Source organism: Sander vitreus, chromosome 20, assembly GCF_031162955.1.
Source record: "Sander vitreus isolate 19-12246 chromosome 20, sanVit1, whole genome shotgun sequence".
In the NCBI taxonomy this organism is placed as follows: Eukaryota; Metazoa; Chordata; class Actinopteri; order Perciformes; family Percidae; genus Sander; species Sander vitreus.
In genome coordinates this window covers 20,827,824-20,847,848 of record NC_135874.1, presented here as the reverse complement: position 1 = coordinate 20,847,848, position 20,025 = coordinate 20,827,824, and the positions used below count along the sequence as shown (strand labels likewise).

The window sequence follows — 20,025 nt, the reverse complement described above, 5'->3', positions numbered from 1 at the left end:
ACTTTGGTCTTTAATGCTTCTTTTGCACTTCTGGTTGGATGTCAACTGCATTTCATTGGCTCTGTACCTGTACTCTGCTAAATGACAAAGTTGAATCTAAATCTAATCTAATCTAAATGGCTAGTAAAATTAATATGATCTCATTTGGACTCGTTAAATAAAAAATAAAAATCGCCACTTAATTTAAGTGGTCTTAAAGTGCTCTTGGCTCTGCTTCACTATTTTAATGAATCCATCACCAGTGGCACTAATCCAGTTCTTCCCTCTTATCTTTTCCATCCCAGAATGATGGTGTTCCAGCCCTTGTGACTCTAAAAAAGGGTCTGGTTGCTTTGGCCAGACAATGGATGAAATTTATAGTGGTCACTCAGGGCTTCAAAGCTATTGGTCTGATGAGGCCCAATCAGCTTGCCAAACCCAAGGAGCCTCAGCAGAGCCTGGGCGAGACGATCTTGGGCCTGGACAACGGTGCTGCGCTGCAGAGTGACACCAGCGCCGATGGAGCTGAATTTGAATTTGACGCAGGTGGGAACTTACAGCTTTCAGTGTGCTAATACTATTTTGACCCACCCGTCTGTTTACCACAGATGGACAGTGAAGCTCCTAACCTCTACTTCTCAGTGTTTGCACAGATATAAGTAGACGTTTATCACTTGTAAGCAGAATGGAGATTTAGACATAAATGATATAGTAGGAATCTTCAGACTTTACTTTTGCAGCAGTCATATGGTTCTTTTAGGAGTTTATTTGATGTTATTATTGTGAAGCCACAGTGAGTGAACACACCATGTTGCTGGAGGGAGCATGCAGTCGGCCCCCGCCAAAAGAAGCAAACTCTGGCCCTGTCAGCGGAGTGGAGATCATGAGGAAACTGTCCAAGTCCCATACACACAACGAGTCTGCACTCAGGATAAAGGTACACCTTTGAGAATTCTGTTCCTGTTATCTGTTGAAAATCCATACTGGGTTGCATGAGATTGTGCAGGTATACCTTATAAATGCAATGTATACATGCTCATTTCTAGCTCCAACTACCATTCTTTCCATTATTGATTAATCTGCTGACATTTTATAGACGGAACAACTGAGAGAAAAAGTCTCAGCTCTACACATTTTCACAGCTGTACTGTGCCACGCTGTATGTTAACCAGATTGTGTAGATAACAGTATACAATTTTCCTAAATCCAGCCTACAAAATTGCCAAACATTCTGTAGCTCCAACTCCTCAAATGTGTCTTCTGCGATGGTCAGTTTGGGATTTGGACTGTTGATTGGACATTTTGCAGACCAAACTGTTAAGCAATGAATCCATGTGTGTGAAATTTGATTGTTGTCCTTTACTCCAGTGTTAGGTTTCCCTTTTGACAGAGATGTTATTCTCTGTTTCCTGCCCGGGGACTACAGATGAAAATAAGTTTATAGCTAACTCTGGTACTGCTAAGGAGCTTAGTGCACTGCCCCTGTCAAATAAATAAAAATAAATAAATAATTAAATAATCAGCAGATGTATCAATCAGTTGCAGCCCTAAAAAAAACAATTCGTACTTTAGGAAAGTGACATTTTACAGCAGACTGTGCTGTCCTGACTGGTGTGAAGGTGATTCCACTGTTGGAGAGCCAGAAAAGAGCTGGCACTGAGTGGAGGGATGACATTTTCCTCTCCTTCTCTCTGCCTAATCCAATGTGTTTGTTTATACCATCTCAGGGTCTGCTGTTCAACATCGCCTCTTTTCCCCCCATAAATGGATCATGGCCGTCACCATGTATCCCACTCATCTTTGCCTATGGCTTTTTTATATTTCAGTGTGGTATGGTGTGAACATAATCTGTACATCTGTCATACCCAGGGCTCCCATCCATACCAGTCGCTGAGCTACACCAGCGGTGACACAGCAGCTGACTCACCAGCCCATGTGAGCCGTGTCGGCCTGCCAGCTAAGGACAGCCCCAGGAAGGAGAGCCTCCTGAGTAATCTGACAGGCAGTTTTCGGAGTCTGCACAATCTGCTCGAGGGCATGCCCCAGAGGAACGAACCGTCTGCCGCTACCGCAGCCAAGAGCAGCTCCCTCACTCGCACAGGTACTCATGCCCCCGGACCGCCGTTGTGTTGCACCGCATCGTACCACAGGATGTAGAAGGTCCTGGTAGCCACAGAATAGTGTTCACTTGATTACAACATGTCTTCTTGTCAGGACATCAAAGGGGAGAGAGAAGGGGATTGACATGCAGCAAAGGGTCGGAGTCGAACCCGCAGCCATTGTGTCGAGGAGTAAACCTCTATAGATGGGCGCCCGCTCTACCAGGAGAGCTAACCTAGGCGTCCGGCACAGATCTTTTTATTTAGTACATGAGCCCCGTCTCTGTGCACAACGTAGAGTTTTTCCTGCGCGTCTCTACGACGTGTAACGTTGGACAGCAAATCACAAATATGATTATTTCTTGGGAGAAGCATGCAGCGTGCTTATTGGCTCACTGACGCTGATGAGATTTACTCCTTAGGTATCGAAATTGGGTATTGAATGACGAGGCATTTTTCCATACTCGACACTTTAGAGGCAGTTTGGTCGGTGCCTAAAAAGTATTAGTCCAGCCTACTCAACATACAGCATCCCCTGCTCCTCCTCTACATGTTTTGGTTCCTTATTGTTGTTAAAGACCATGACTGTTAATGAGTGTGTGTGTGTGTGTGCGTGTGCGCGTGCGTGCTTGAAAGATTGCTCAAACCCTGTCGTCGTCATAACTTTTAGAACCCCCAAATTAAAATGTACAATACCACGTGTGCCCTGATGATGCAGGATTAAAAAATGATCCGTGGACAGCAGTCGGTATCTGTGTGATGTCCAGTTTTTCTGTTGTCTTTTTCCGTGATGTAATGTGCTCTTAATCTCTTTCTTCTGGGGCTCAGGAAACAGTTTAGGGACAGACATGCTGACCGAGCACCCGCTGCTGTCGGAGCCCTCCTCCGTCAGCTTTTACAATTGGATGTCCAATGCTGTTGGCAACAGGACGGGGGCTGTCACCCAGGACTCCCCGCTTAATCGCTCCCAGCACAACAGCCTGCAGACAGGTCAGACATCGTTTTGCCTTGGATGGGAAGTTTTAATTGTATGTCTACTGCAATCACATGGGAAAAGTAACTACATTTACATACTGTGAATCGTTTTTTTCTGAATCAAAAATCGATATTGAATCGAATCGTGACATTTTCTGAATCGTGGACCCCTACTTGAGGCCAGCTATGTTTTCTTTGTTATTAAATGTTTGTTTTTTTTGCTGTTAGAATAGATACTAACATTTAACACCTTTTTTGAGCTTCAGCTAGTACAGCAGCTATAACATATCAGAATTTATATATATTGTTGCTGTTTTACTAGACCCACTGGATTCACCTGTCAACCACTACCAGTACCAACAACTACCAACACTTAACAGCCCAGAAGCAGAAGGAGGTCAGGGATTGTTGCTCAGTGTTGTGCTGATGGTATTGGTGACCTAGTTAGCAAGTTAGCAGTTAGTTTGTCCCGCTTTTTTGTTAGTTAGTTTAATAGTCACCTAGAACTCTGTGTCGATCTATCCCACAGAAAAACCTGGAAACAGGTAGGTTGTTGGTGTGTAAATAAAATAAGATTACCATCATTCATGCTGGAGGGAAGTTGATTAGACTTTTAACAATTAATACTGTATATTATGGGGCAAAGCCACTATGTGTGTATGTTTGTTTCTGTGATTATAGCATATATCAAATTATTTTTGATTGTTTCATTCAGAAGTTTGTATTTGTTGAAAGATGAGACAAACTCAGTGGCAGTGTGCATCGCTGTCTGTCACTGTCTTTTTTGATACTACCACTAGGGGGCACCAAAGTCGGGAAATTCAAATCCTACCTATAGTGCTCTTTAAACAATAAGACTACTATGAGGACAAACATCGTCACGCTGGAATACAGTTGCTCTCGTTTAATCCACTCAGCTTTCCAGTCATTCCCAATGTATGCAATTCCAAGATTGTTTAAGGACCTCCCAGTATGCAGAAATATTCAAAAATGGCCTTTTACATTTTAGAAAAATAACACATGTATACTGCATGAGAAAAACTGCCTGGTTATTGCCTAAACTGCATGGGATTAGCATGGTCATGTCTGTAAAGAGGAGAGTCATGACCATACTGACAAGCTAGCATGACATGATTGGTGCCATTGGATTCCCCATCTAGTTTCATGTGATACCAATATCTTCACTTTTTTGATACTACCACTAGGGGGCACCAAAGTCGGGAAATTCATATCCTACCTATAGTGCTCTTTAAACAATAAGACCAAGATTGCATTGTATTTGCAAGAAGTTGTCTTCATTGAGTGCCATATGGATGAGTTTTACCATTCAGAGCAATTCATGCGTATTTAGACAAGATGTCAAAGCAGTTTGAGCAAACAATGCAAACCTACAGTATCTGTACACTAATACCAGTACAGAGACGGTACATGGCCAATACTGAGGATCAATCAAACACCAAACACCTCCTAGGTTATTAGTGGCCATCTAGTCCAGCAGCCCTCTGACATCCATCCATCCATCCATCCATCTTCATCTGCTTATCCGGGGTCGAGTCGCGGGGGTAGCAGCTCCAGCAGGGGACCCCAAACTTCCCTTTCCCGGGCCACATTAACCAGCTCCGACTGGGGGATCCCGAGGCGTTCCCAGGCCAGTTTAGAGATATAATCCCTCCACCTAGTCCTGGGTCTCCCCTGAGGCCTCCTCCCAGCTGGACGTGCCTGGAACACCTCCCTAGGGAGGCGCCCAGGGGGCATCCTAACCAGATGCCCGAACCACCTCAACTGGCTCCTTTTGACGCAAAGGAGCAGCGGCTCTACTCCGAGCTCCTCACGGATAACTGAGCTTCTCACCCTATCTCTAAGGGAGACGCCAGCCACCCTCCTGAGGAAACTCATTTCGGCCGCTTGTACCCTGGATCTTGTCCTTTCGGTCATGACCCAGCCTTCATGACCATAGCTGAGGGTAGGAACAAAAACTGACCGGTAGATTGAGAGCTTTGCCTTCTTGCTCAGCTCTCTTTTCGTCACAACGGTGCGATAAATTGAATGTAATACCGCACCTGCTGTGCCGATTCTCCGACCAATCTCCCGCTCCATTGTCCCCTCACTCGCGAACAAGACCCCAAGGTACTTGAACTCCTTCACTTGGGGTAAGGACTCATTCCCTACCTGGAGAAGGCACTCCATCGGTTTCCTGCTGAGAACCATGGCCTCCGATTTAGAGGTGCTGATCCTCATCTCAGCCGCTTCACACTCTGCTGCGAACCGATCTAGTGAGTGCTGAAGGTCACAGGCCCTCTGACATGCCATTAAAAATGGGCTTAATCATATAAAATGTGTTTGATATCAAAACAGTGAATTGGTAGCTTATTAAACTCTCTGGAATCCTTTGTGACTGTGCTACAGGCCTGCAGCAGAGCTACTGTGATGGATAGATGAAGTCCTGTTGTTTCCTCACTGTTCCTGCCAGACATTGTGTGAGAACCAGAGCATGTTAGTGGAGTTTAGCAACCTGAAATGTTTGTTCATGCCTCACAGCGCTGCTCTTTCCTACCCTCTGTGACTCAGAAGATGTGTGGGAGCACAGAGGAACAAACGGCTGCATTTTGCACTTGTTTTATCCTCCCTCAATAGTCGTTTAGTATTTGGATTCACCCACTTGAGATTTGAAAAGATACATCTTACCATCACAATTTAGCAGAGCACTTTTGATTGTGTGGATCTGTGCCCAAGACAGTAAGCCATTTCCTGTGGTCTGTCTCTGCTGTCCCGGCTGTTCGTTTTTTATTAGTGATTCTCACTCCTTTTTCGGGGGCAGACCAATACATTTGCAAAAATTAAATGACAAAAACCTGAAGAAGCTCTCCAGCACACCTCTGTCCAAGTGAGAAGTTAAACCTCCTGTGAGCTGTCATCAGCGACAATAGCCAGCAAAAATGTCCCACTCTGACATTCATTGCAGCAGAATGATTAAGTTTCCTGTTGGTTTCGGAGAGCAATTTGAGCAAAGACACCACCAGTTGATGTTTGCTCTCAGCAGCTGAGGTTCTGGGGGCTTCCTGCTGCCGGCCATATCCTCCCCGCTGCATCTGCAGCCTCCGTCGGCCTCTCTCTGGCGAAGTACGGATACGGCTGAGCCACAGAGACACAGAGAACATTGGATAGAACTGCAGGCTTTCTTTCACACCATATCCCTATCCCAGATAGATAGAGATAAGGTTGAGGAGGTTTCATTTTTTTCCTTTAACAGAATGTAATGTGGCTGTTAACATCTATAATGTTGGCTCTCTGTAATTCCATGGTCGCCTTCCATTTAATTCACTCTTTAACATACAGTGTTTGTCATGAGGAGGTGGAGTGGTAAAGTGTATCACCCTACAGCACTCTACTTACCCACTGCTGCTTATACTGACATATCCATCTGTTTTCAAGTAACATACTGCCACTGAGCTGCTCCTCTGCTCGCATGCTATGGTGTGAATATATCCTGCAGGAAAACACAACAGTAGTTCCCTGGACCGGCCTGGTCTCACACCACATGTATCCCAAACCTCTCTTCCAATCCCTTAGGTGGGGCGTGTAACCTGCCTACAATCCCCTCAGCATCAGACTTCAACACAGTGCTTTCCAGCGACCAGAACACCCTAGATGGGACCCACTCCCAGCACTCCCAGCACAGCACCAGCCAGGACGAAATGGCCGACATTGAGGAGGGCAACCAGTGCCCAGCTGCCGTTCAACTGGCTGATGCTCAGGTGCTGTGACTACACCTGTCAGCGTTGCTTTGTCTTTTGTTCCAAATGTTGTGCTTGCTGTCTAAACCTTCACCAGGCAGGCAATCAACTAAAATCAGTATTATTATTTTTATTTGTGTTGGTACCATGGAAATGTGCAGAATATTTAGGATTAAAATACATCGATTTGCAAATGCTGTAGTGTCACTTATGCCAGATTGAAAAACAAAGGGATCTACCGTATATCTGTGTGCCTGAATAAATGAGCTTTGCAAACGCCTCTGCAAACGCCCGTCTTCATTTTGTGCCTCGATATCGGTTTCCCACCCTCAGGTTGTCTTCAAGCCTTTGCTGAACTACACAGGCATCCAGGCCCAAGACGCCACTCCTCTTAGTTACAAGATGTATTTCGGAGAGCACCTGTCTTTTTCTGGCAACCTTGAGTGTCTCAGAGCAGACATCGTGGACTCCGACACCTCCAAAGAGCGGAAAAACAAAAGGTCCAGGAGGTAAAATAAATCCTAATCATTACCAAAAACGGAAAAGGATTTGGAATTTTTTCCTTTCTTGTTGACGTTTTAGTGTTTTGTCACTCTAAATGTAAGTATAGAACGTCTGCTAAATACCTACATAACCCTCTGTCTGTCTGTCTGTCTGTCTGTCCCTCTATCTTCAGACAAGGCATGGTGAACCTCCCTCCGCTGGAGTTCAAGCCCGCGCTGCTGATTGAGACGTTTAGCCTGAATGCAGTGGTGATGGAGAAATCTGCCAGCGCTCCGCAGGGCCCCACCGCCGCTCCGCTGTCCTTCCACGACCTCAACCGCCGCCACTACAACACATTCCACTGTGATTTCACCACGGCCTGTCAGGCCATCAGCCAGCGGGTCGACATGGCCCTGGTGCGCCTCATCCACCAGTTCAGCACCATGATCGACGACATCAAGGCCACGCAGACCGACATCAAGCTGAGCCGCTACACTGCCGGCTCGGCCTCCCCGACGCCCACCTTCAAGGCCCGGCCGTACCGCCACTTCAGGTCCTCTGACTTTAGCCGCAGCTCCCGGGGCAGCCTCAACGGGGCGGGGCGCAGCGGAACCCAAACCCTGAAGAGCAAGAGAGGGGTGGGTGGAGGAGGCGCAGGCGTTGCTGGGGGTTTACCACCTAATGGGCCTCCATCAGGCATGGACACGCTGGGGAGAAGGGAGCCGCGAGGACGAAGCTCCCTCGGACGTTCAGAGCGACGCACCTCAAAGGTAACTTTTTATTAAGATTTTTTTTTTTAAAACACAAAGGTCAGAACCATACATTTAAAGACATGAAGTGCAACATGAAATCAACTTGGAACCCATCCAGAGTGTTTGTTTTCATATTTAAATATGTCCCATAGATTTCCCAGTTTCAGCATCCAAAGCATCCAAATCCATTTCAAAGTCTAGGAGCCCAATTAACTAATTAAAGAAATTGTAAAAGTGTATGAGGGCTTAGTACATTATGATATGAGTGTATTTTAGTGCTCACTTATGTCTCTTAAGTTGTTGCAGAAGTTTTGGGGTTGAAACCATTTGTTACACAGATTTAGTGCGCAATTTAACCATTTTTTTACCACTCGAGAATTGATAAAAAAATAGTCAGAAATCCCTCAAATACAACATTAAGACACCAAGACCTTGAGGAACACAATAGAAAAATCCATGCTGGTATTTGGTATCAAAAACATTTGACATTTGGAGATTTCTGCAAGAATTGCATTTCTTTGGCGATTGGATGGTGAGCACTTCTGTTCTGGAAACTGCTGAGAAACCCCCTTTTTGTCAATATACCTAGGACAGCCATACATCTTCTGAATGTCCTAGGTCTCTAGTTTGTGGTTGTAAAGAGGACACAACAGGTCATTTTATATAGTGACACAAGTTAAAAAAAAAAGGTCTCACTAAATTGAAATGGCTACTAACGAACATCATCACACTGGAATACAGTTGCTCTCGTTTAATCCACTCAGCTTTCCAGTCATTCCCAATGTATGCAATTCCAAGATTGTTTAAGGACCTCCCAGTATGCAGAAATATTCAAAAATGGCCTTTTACATTTTAGAAAAATAACACATGTATACTGCATGAGAAAAACTGCGTGGCTATTTCCTAAACTGCATGGGATTAGCATGGTCATGTCTGTAAAGAGGAGAGTCATGACCATACTGACAAGCGAGCATGACATGATTGGTGCCATTGGATTCCCCATCTAGTTTCATGTGATACCAATATCTTCACTCTATCTGCATATGATCAGTAAAATAAGAAAATTCATTCTGAAATTGTCATTTTCTACACACAAACCCTAGAGGGAGCCAGTAGATAATAAGAATTTCTCAGAACAGGCACCATTCACTGAAACAGTGTCAGCTGTTGGTAAGAAAGTATTTAATTCATTCCGCAGTTTTCAGGCAACACTTGAAAAATGGTAGAATCTTCTCTGCAAACATGTCTGGCTTGATAGTTCTCACCAGGACAGTGTTTTTGTTGTCCTGACAGTTGGAACATGTGCTTTAAACTTAGCTAAACATATTTTTAAGTGAAGGGATTTTTATTAAAGTTGAAGATGTATGAGAGGGACGACGGACTTCCACAGATATAATCTCAACCAGAACTCTTGGAGATCTCTCTGCAGAAATAACTGAGTAACTCTCCTGTTTACTAAAGTTATTGTCACGCGTAGATGAAAGTCATCTTACAGCTCTCATTACCTGTCTCTGTCGTGACGGCCTACAGTTACAGTAAACAGTAGGGAAATAAAAGAAGAAATATGTCCGCCTGACTGTTTATTGACCCTTGAGGCCAGTGATGCATATTTTTGACATTTCTATTTGTTTTATAACATGGAATATTGTGTAACGTCTTCAGGTGTCGAGAAAGGGCTCCCGTGACGTGGCTGACCACATGGCCATCCAGATGGACGACTCCGACTCCATCACCGTGTCGGAGCAGAGCGAGCCATCAGCAGAATGTTGGCAGAACATGTACAAGCTGCTCAACTTCTACTCCCTCATCTCCGATCCCACTGGCATCCTGGAGAAAAGCTCCCCAGAGAACTGCCTTTCAGGTGGGAATCGGCTTCCAGCTGTCTTCCAGTTCCTAATTGCCATCCTTTATCCCACCCATGCATTTCCATCCTGCTTCACTTTGCTCTTTTAGCTTTGTATACCTTCGTTCCACATATTATGTTTGTTACGATATTGCTACTATACTATGACTTTTTTCCGACATACTATAATATCACTTTTTCATCACTTTTTCAACATACTTAACCATGACCTTTTCATCACTTTTTCGACATACTATACTTTGACTTTTTCGACACAATATACTATGACTTTTTTCAACATACTATGCTATGACTATTTTTGACATAATATACTATGATTTTTTTAACACTTTTTTCGAAATACTATACTATGACTGTTTTCAACATACTTTATTTGGTGGCACAGTGGCTTAGTGGTTTGCACTGCTCCAACTAGCATCAAAAAGCAAACACTGCAGACTCTGACCCAGGTTTGATTCCCAGTCTGGGCTGGCCCTTTTTTTGTGGAGTTTGCATGTTCCTCCAGACTTTCTTTGACATACTATACTATGACTGTACTTTTTTATTTCCTGTCTTCCCTTTCATCACTTCCATCTGCACCCTTAGCTCTGCCTTACAAACCTTGCTGTTACAACTCAATTCCCTCCTAACACGTCTCCCTTTTTCCCTTCCTGACCTGAAGTGCAGATTTGCATTCATTCCTTATGTCATTAAATTTTCATGCTGCTATTAAGTATCATTAATAATGTACTCCTAGTTAATATATGATAATGCTGACTTCTCTGCTGTGTCATGTACTGTAATACTTCCTATTTACTGTATAGTTTATTCATTTCTTGTCAATATATCCTGATATTACTTGATCCTGATATACTTACTTGCTGCTGTTGACACCACATTCCCCCGAGGAGTTCATTAAGTAGCTTGTAGTGGTGGGACAGTGTTTCACAGAACCCACCTTGATCCAATGACAGAATGAGTTCCTTCGGTGCTAAAACTTTGCTCAGTCCTTTTTTTAAAGTGCAGTGATCATCACAAACATGCAGTTAAAGGGTAACTACCTTTTTTTTTCAACCTGGACCCTATTTTCCTATGTTTTTGTGTGTAAGTGACTGATCGGAACAACAATCTTTGAAATTGGTCCAGTATTAAGCATGAACGCTGTAACCGGCAGCCACAGACCGGACTGCAATGTAACCCTAAAATGTTCAGCGTCCGTTTGGTCCACTAAAAGTGCTGTTTTTGCCACTAAAGGACTCAGATTATTATTCTAAGTGTCTGACAGCATTATGGAAAGGATCCCTACAGAGAGATACCGTTTTTTAAAACCTCTTTAAAACTTTTCTGTTTAACGAGAAACAGCTCGGAGGTCGCTAGTGCTAAACCCACCAGACTCCATTTTACCGTGTATAGAGCCTACAGATTTTCAAATGTAAATCGGTAAACTGTGTTTAAACCAAAACTAGAGTTGTGATGGTTGGAAAAGTGGAAAGACAACCCAAAACTGCTTTTCATAGTTTTATTTTGTTTCTGTTGATTTTTAATGTAAGTGTATTTTACAATGCTGAAATTACTGTTTATTTACATGGAGTCTGGTGTGTTTAGTGAACGTAATTTCGCGGATCTAATTTCGCCCTCAGTACACCAGAACATTTCAGGATTTTTAACAGACATTTCATTTAAGATGGGTGTTCTTAACTCATCATAATAAGGACAATACAAAAGAAAATGTGATTCATACTCAACTTCTCCTAATTCACATAGTTTGCACAACCTTTTATCTTCTTGGATGTTTTAAAATCTATTAACTTCAAGGGCAAGGGGAAGGATTCCTGTTCTCAAGTGAGCCACTAACGACCTCTGACTCCTCGATAAGTTTGCTGTAACATAAAGTTCAGGACCATTTGTAATCATCTATTTGTAATTGAGTTTTGATCACACAACAGCAGCATAAACACCTGTAAGACTTTTATTTTGGCATGCTCCTACAATGATCAAATTGTGATGGGTATTCTACTAAACATCTCTACATGTGCACTTTGCTTTTCCGATCTCTTTTCTGCAGAAGGTGGCCGTCGGCCCTCAGAGCCATTCTGTAAAGTGATCTTTGAGAACGAGCAGCAGGAGCCCACCACGCCCAACAAGCCCCCTGGCGCAGGCGGGCGGCGGCGTAGCCTGGTGAGCTCCGAGCCCCAGCACGTCACACTCATAGTGTTCGGCATCGGCATGGTGAACCGCACCCACCTGGAGGCCGACATCGGCGGGCTGACCATGGAGGCTGAGCTGAAGAAGATCCATGGGAGTTTCACCCTTAAGGAGAAGATGAAAGGTGAGGGGTTGAGATCTGTATGGGTGTTAATTAGGGCTGTGCAATTAATCGAAATTTAATCGTGATTATGATTTTGGCTCCCAATGATCACAAAAACAGAATAATCGCGAAAAAAAATGATTTAGCTCATTACGTTTTGTAAGTAAACTCTTATTTTCTCTTGTGTTCTGAATGAAAAAATAAAGTTTAAATAGGAAAAGCATAAAGGCAAATTTCAGTTCAGTTGTATGTGTTTTTTTTTAACTGTTGATTTATTTCAACGTTTTCCACTGTTTAAGTTGAATAATTGCAACATCTTTCCAGAAGTCAACGAGTTATCGTGTTAAATTATCGTGATTTCAATATTGACCGAAATAATTGTGATTATATTTTTTTCCATAATCGAGCAGCCCTAGTATTAATGGGAATGAGTTTTTGTTAGTGTGGTCTATTTCTTTTTTTGTCTGTCACTTCAGGCAAACTTGTTACCTATGCACTAGTCTATATCCACGACGTTCCACTTCCGGGATTGCTCCGGTGCTGCCGGAAATTCCATCGGATCACACTCTTTTCGCCCGGATGTCTACCTTCTGCTTTAAACTCCGGTGGATTTATAAGGACTATGGTTAACTGCTCCTCAGATCTCTGCAGGCTAGCTAGACTATCTGAACCAATCGGAGTTTTCTCTTACACGACTAAAACAACTTTTGAACGTAGACATTTTCCACCAAAACAAGTTCCTTCCCGAGGCTATTTTGCAGCGGCGCCGTGGTTCTGTCGGGCGCTTAGCGTCGCCCATGACGATTGTGATTGGTTTAAAGAAATGCCAATAAACCAGAGCACGATTTGTCTTTGGTGCATGAAATCTATTTATTTTATTTTAACATTTGTCTTTGACATTTGTCTAGCATCTGTTCTTCTGTTTAGGAGTTTTAAGATGTAGTAGATGAAGTTCCAGAATAAAGCCCTTGATTACATTTTTGACTCCATACATCATTTCATTCTTGCAAAAAAACTAAACAAAAACAAACAGGTAGTCAGCAATATGTAGGTAAAAGTGTGTTCTGTTTGATGTAATCAATGTTCATGTGTCCACAGATATTCTGCACCAGAAAATGACTGAGACGTGTGCATCGGCTCACATAGGAGGGGTAAACATTGTTCTGCTGGAAGGCATAACTCCTGACATCCAGTACGTACAAATTCTCCTTAACTTCTGCTTATTAGGGAATTGATTTAACAATTCTTTTTTGAATATAAAGGTTTTTATGTCTCATCTTGAAAGAAATTCTTTGAATAGCAACTTTACCAAGCATTTTTGTGTATTGATCGCTGTTTTGAAGTTTTAAATCTGTAATAAATGAGTCTTTTTCTTTTTTGAATTACAACAAATAATGATTTTTTTTGATTCAATAGTCTTTAATTTTTGTTGTACCTAAGAGAACAACATCTTGATTTTCACTGTGGTCTCAAAGATATAGAAATTACATTACACTACAACTTTGCCAAAATGGTTATTTACTTTTTTAAGATGGCAAAATAATGTGAAGTCAAAGAAGAATACCTTGTAATTGCACAAGAACACAGCGACGCAACTTGCACGCAAGATGCTTAAATGTCAAGAGCCTTTCGTAAAAGGTGGTGTTTTAGCTTAAACTAAAAAGTAGATGCAGTGTTTTCCACAAGCTCAGCGGGACCCAATTACCGACTCCTTTCCAGCTGGGAAATTTTAACCGCAGTTTTAGTTTTTTACTGCATGCAATTTCCTCAAAACATAACCACCCTAATCAGTTTACACGCCTTGTAGTCATGCATTGAGGCGGACTGATGCATCTCCACGCTGCTTTGATTCAGTTTAGAACGGCTGCTTCAATAAGAAGCTTTTTTTTTCATCTCATTCTATTTAACAGATGTTCCCACTGTGAAAATAAAACTGGGACTTAATCCTATTGTCATACTGTGTGCTCTGAACTGTACTCATGTGTTTGAATTTGCATATGCCACACAACTTGGCACTTTTTAGTTGTTACTGACATTGAGATGTACGTAGGAATGATTGCAGTCCGACAAATACATTAAATAAGCTATAATTAACAACCGGCTTCAGTGCAAATGTGTTGGCTCACAATTAAAGCGTTGTGTCTGCCATGTTAGTAGTTGTTTTGAGATATACTTAAACAATTCAAGGCTGATCCTTAAACATAACTATTTTTTTACTTACTGTAGAGGGTCAGGTACTGCAGTCAGGCACAGTAATATATATATATATATATATATATATATATATATATATATATATATATATATATATATATCCACTAAAAATGAATCACAAGTAGAATAATTTATGTAAATGACTAGATTGCTTAGTTTGAGCTACTTTATTAATCCAAAGCCTTTTTTATCACAAACTTGTGCATCTAAAACAGAAACAAAGGGTGCATGACTCTCTGCTTACAGAAAACTCTGTTTTCACCTTTACGGTGTCTCACAACTGTTTCACACTTTCTTCTGCTCTTCTTCTTCTTTTTACATTCTTTCTTTTCCAACTACTTGCATAGACTGGAGGATTTCCCAACATCTCCCACCAGCACAGCTAAACAAGAGTTTCTGTATGTTATTGCTACCATTCAGGGCTCACACGCATTAGTACATCAAAAACACAGCTGCCCTGAATGCATACCCTTCATTTGTCTGAGTCGCCCGTCATTCATGTGTATTTTCAGTAAACAGTTTCTCAGGAATCTGTTTGTTCAGATGTTACCTGTTTGTGTGTGTATGAAGCCACTTTCATTGGTTTATGAAAGCAGAAAGTTGGCTGGTTTTATTTTCTTAAAGTTATTTGTGAATCTCTTCATTCTTGACTCTTCCCTTAATGTTTACAGCCAAAATACTGAACTTACATTCAGCATTTTTTCCAGGTTTAGTTGGTGAAGAGAACTATATAGTGTAGTGTATGTAACCAGTTGTAAAAACTGTAATCCTGAAAGCTTAAAGGTGCAGTACGTAAGCCTTATAAAACTAACTTTCTGTCATATTTGCTGAAACTGACCCTATGTTCGAGTAGAACTACATGAAGCTGGTAATTAAAAAAAAAAAAAAAAAAAATCTAGCTCCTCTGGCACCACCTACAGCCTGTAGTGCGATTTGCAAAAATCCACCGCTCCCTGTTCAGATGCACCAATCAGGGCCATGGGGGGTGTCTAGCTGCGTGTCAATCACTGCTCAGGCACACCCATTTCATAGCGTCCTCCCCTCCCCCTTCCCCGCGCACGAGTTGCAGATAGGTTTCCTCCCCTTCCCCCCTCTTCACGCGCTCTACCGTGCACAGCTCTCCCTTGTGGGGGGGAGGGGCTTAGGAGACTGGTTTGGGCTTTAGCGGAAAGGGGGGAGGGACTAATAACTTGTTGATGTTCAAATCTTTTGGCTAAGTCCTGGATCTTCACAGTCCTGCCTACAGCACCTTTAATGTTTACAGCCAAAATACTGAACTATCTTACGTTCAGTCTGATATTTCAGCATTGTTTCCAGATTCATCAACACATAATAAGCCATCTTAGACTATAGACAATGTTGTATTTGCTACAAGAGGCAGGATCACACAAAGAAAAGTCACCTTAAAAGGCCCTGCATTCGGCTGCCATATTGTACAATTCATTACCTTCTTCATTCATAGTGTCACTATTCTGGTTGTTCATTCTTCCTGTGCCCAGAAAACTGTATGCTGTCCTGAATCTGCATGGTGTTTCACTGTTTGATGTCCTCTCAGTAAAGTAGCACATCCATTCATATGTCCACATCACCGAAAAGAAAATCAAATTCCAGTCGTGTTGCTCATTCCACTTAACCCTGTGTTTCAGAACGGTGGTCAAATGCAACATTGCCAAGTCCCAGGCCTTGTACAGCGCCCAGCGAGGACTGAAGACCAACAACGCAGCCGTCTTCAAAGTGGGGGCCATCATGATCAACATCCCCCAGCACCCAGCTACTTTGCACAGCATGATGGTCCGCAGCTCCCACCAGCTCTCCAAACAAATCTCTGACCTCATCCGCCAGCCCTCCAATGTGTATGTCCTCTTCGCTTTTCGTTTCTCTATCTTATAAGTCTCATTCATAGCATTTAAAAGTAACGAGAAGCTGACTCTGAAATGTTGCACACTTGTAACTATATTTCAAATCCTAAATTAATCCGTCATGCAAACACTAATGTCATTAGAATGTATTCTACACTTAAGAAAATCCTCATAAGAAGTCTTTCATCTCCATAAGTGACAGGTTACTGCAGCATATCCACACTGTTGCCAGTTAACTGCTTTCAAAGACTGTGTGTGGTCTGTTTCCATGGTAATATTCTGAATTATGTTAATATATTCATAGAGTTGTAGGTGTGCTTAGGGTATTAACAACTGTTCTATAATTTGATGTTCACAGGCATATGAGCCAGTATCTGCAAAGTTCTCCATAATAATACACACATCACTAAATCAGAGCAATTTTTCAGTGTGTGTGTTTGTGTGTATTTCCAACAACAGTTTTAAGTGTTGTTGTCCAATCCAGCTATTAAGATAGCAACAGTTACTTGATAGAGCACCGCCTTCACATATTCAAAGCCCACAGCTTTTGTATTATTATTATTATTATTATGAGCCAATCCTGACTGAGTGAGTGACAATTTTTTTTCTCCTCTTACAGTCAACCTCCTACTAGGGAGGACACCCCTACCCCGCAACCCTCTGACAAAGCATCCAGCATCAATCAGACCCCCATAGAAGCTAACGAGTTCCCTCAGCTCCCCGAAGGCCTGGAGAAGAAGCCCATCGTCCTCAAGTTCAGCGCCATGATGGATGGCATCACCATCGGGGCTGCGCTGCTGCCCTCACTCAAAGCAGAGTATAAAATGGGTCGCATGAAGAGCCATGGCATGACAGGTGTGTGTGTGTGTGTGTGCGCGTGTTCTTGTTTAACTACATTTGTGGGGTCCAAAAACCGGGAATATACTTGTGGGGTCCGGACAGCTTTGTGGGGCCAAAATGCTGGACGCCACAACTTCAAAGGGCTGTTTGAGGGTTAAGACTTGGTTTTAGGGTTAGAATTAGGTTATGGTTAGGGTAAGGGGTAAGGGTTAAGGTTAGGCATGTAGTTATGATGGTTAAGGTTAGGGTAAGGGGCTAGGGAATGCATTATGTCAATGACGGGCCCTCACAAAGATAGTGAGATGCACTGTGTGTGTGTGTGTGTGTGTGTGTGTGTGTGATTTCTAATTAACTAATACAGAGCTTTCTTATGTGAAAAGACAGATTTCACATCTTATGGTTTCCTCATGGTTCTAGTTAAACTAAATTTAAAAACAAACAAATATTACTTTGTCTTTCTTTTTCAAGATTTTTGTTTTGTTTTGGGCATTTCAGCCTTTAATGGAAAGGACAACTAGATATGAAAGGGTAGAGAGGGGGAAGAAATGCAGGAAATCATCACAGGACGGACTCGAACCCTGGACACCTCTATATACGTGCGCCCGCTCTACCAACTGAGCTTACCTGGCCACTACTTTGTCTTTCTTGTGTAAATATCAATGTTGAGGCATGCCCAGAATAAGTAATACTAATTACACTTTTTTTCTTTAGGGGCACAAACCAGTTTCACATTTGAGTTGCCAAACCACAAGCTTTGCTTCCAGTCCAAAGTGTCCCCAGTGGACATGTCCACCATGCCGCCATCAGCCAGCCTCACCCTGCCTCCAGTCACCATGTCAGGAGAGTACATCATGGAGGACCATGAGAACCACTCAGACCAGGGCTGGGCACCTGACGACTTCCCCGCAAAGCAAGGAAACTACCTCCAAGGCAACTACCTGCGCTGTGTGGCCGAGGTACGAGGCTCCAGGACAATAAATAAAAGCTATATAGATAGATTAACGGAGCAGCCAGTGTTGCTCTTAACTTGCCTCTCACTGATCTTCTCTGATGTGTAGATTGGTTCATTTGAGCACAACCTGACCACAGACCTGCTCAACCACCTGGTCTTCCTACAGAAGGTTTTCATGAAGGAAGTCAACGAGGTCATTCAGAAGGTCTCAGGTACTTTACCAAAGACCAACACACACTTTTACATATACATTTTCTTTACTGCAAACTTACCTCATTAACATATTGTAAGACAAAATGTATCAACTTTACCTTACCTTTACACTTAAACCTGTACAAAACTCTATCCTTTTCTTTGCTGCTGTAATGGCCCAGTTTTCCTCTCTGATCAATAAAGTTAATCTCATTTTAAACATCTCCCTGTTCCCAACAGTATTATGTAGCCTATAGCTGCTACTTCAGTCAATAAAAAAAACACTTTCCTTTCCTCACAAAACAAGCACAAGGCACATACACGAATCCAGTAAAACAGTATTGATTTTAAATAGTTTAACTCGCTAAGCTTGAGCAAGGTAATTGCCTGAGAGAGAGAGAGAGAGAGAGAGAGAACTTGGAGTTTTATGCCATTGTAAGGTAAGAATAATGAGAATGGTAACCATTCACATCAGAGTCTTTAAATTTAGTAGCACTGCGACATGTCAGGCAGGTATCAGGGCTGACATACAGCGTACAGGTACACAAACAATATAATCCCACTAAATCGCACGTTATCTAGCACTTCACAACAGTCTGTGTGGGCTTGTAAGGTTGACTTGTACTCTTTCTATGCATGCAGGAGGAGAACAACCCATCCCACTGTGGAATGAGTATGACACCTCAACGGATGCAGACAAGCCAAAAATCCTGCTTTATTCTCTCAGCCTCATGTTCAAGGTATCTCATGTTCAGTTTCTTTCAGCATGGAAAAACCAAAGTAGTGTATCAGTCACAGTGGCCGAAGCCACCAAGTCAAATTTCTGGTCCAAGCTTTTTTGTTGTTTTAAGTAATAAAACCAGTAAAGGGGTTCTCTCTAGAGACCTCTGTTTAATTTTGAGTCTTAGTTAAGCTTTTTAGGAAATTTATAAATGTTATTTGTTCACAGGGAATCCAGATGACCGCCACCACTCCTTCTATGCGAGCTGTGCGCTTTGAGACAGGCCTCATTGAGCTGGAGCTATCCAACAGGATCCAGTGCAAGGCTCAGCCCGGTGGCAGCAGCAGTTACCTCAAACTGTTTGGCAAATGTCAAGTAGATCTCCACCTGGCTCTTGGACAGATAGTCAAGCACCAGGTACAGATCAGCCTCATGAAATTAAAAAAAAATTAAGAAATAAAATTTGAATTTGAAAAATTAAATAAAAGCTCTCAGGTTTAGGTCTAGAATTTGCTTAAAGATTACAGTAGATAGCTATGTGATGCCCTTTCTCCCTTCACTTTACAGGTGTATGAAGAAGCTGGCTCAGACTTCCACCAGGTGGCGTACTTTCGAACCCGGATCGGTCTGCGGAATGCTCTGCAGGAGGAGATCAGTGGCTCCTCCGACAAGGAGGCTGTCCTCATTACGCTCAACAGGCCGATTGTTTTTGCCCAACCGGTGGCATTTGACAGAGGTTCAGTTTACTGTTTCTCTGCATCATACTTCACATTGTTTTTTCTCCACTCTTGGACACAGACAAATTTTATAATCGAACAACAAATTATTTGCTGTATAACATTACATATCCGTGATGGGAAAGGAGCTGGATGAAGACAACATTTTACAGCCCCTTTGTCACATAATACAACAAACAGAAATAGACTGTCGGTCAGTTAACAGTTGATTTTACATAGAAAAAATTAAATGTCAAAGCTTGTCTTGTGTACCTTAACAAAACTTGTAACCATTTCCTGTTAACTTTGTTTGTTGACACTGAAGACATCATCAACATAGCAGCTTATGAGGCTGCCC

The 20,025-nt window shown here is 42.5% G+C and overlaps 1 protein-coding gene across 1 annotated transcript in view; it reads left to right on the top strand.

Moving 5' to 3' along the window:
• Positions 1-20,025, top strand: part of kiaa1109 (KIAA1109 ortholog) — an 88,883-nt gene that overhangs the window by 38,869 nt on the left and 29,989 nt on the right. Inside the window, 17 exon segments of the mRNA XM_078277048.1 lie at positions 285-525; positions 768-916; positions 1,849-2,080; positions 2,907-3,068; positions 6,624-6,808; positions 7,121-7,296; positions 7,464-8,040; positions 9,685-9,883; positions 11,931-12,194; positions 13,272-13,365; positions 16,034-16,240; positions 16,866-17,101; positions 17,798-18,042; positions 18,145-18,250; positions 18,873-18,970; positions 19,180-19,368; positions 19,519-19,687. Coding sequence (XP_078133174.1) covers positions 285-525; positions 768-916; positions 1,849-2,080; positions 2,907-3,068; positions 6,624-6,808; positions 7,121-7,296; positions 7,464-8,040; positions 9,685-9,883; positions 11,931-12,194; positions 13,272-13,365; positions 16,034-16,240; positions 16,866-17,101; positions 17,798-18,042; positions 18,145-18,250; positions 18,873-18,970; positions 19,180-19,368; positions 19,519-19,687 — 3,529 coding nt within the window.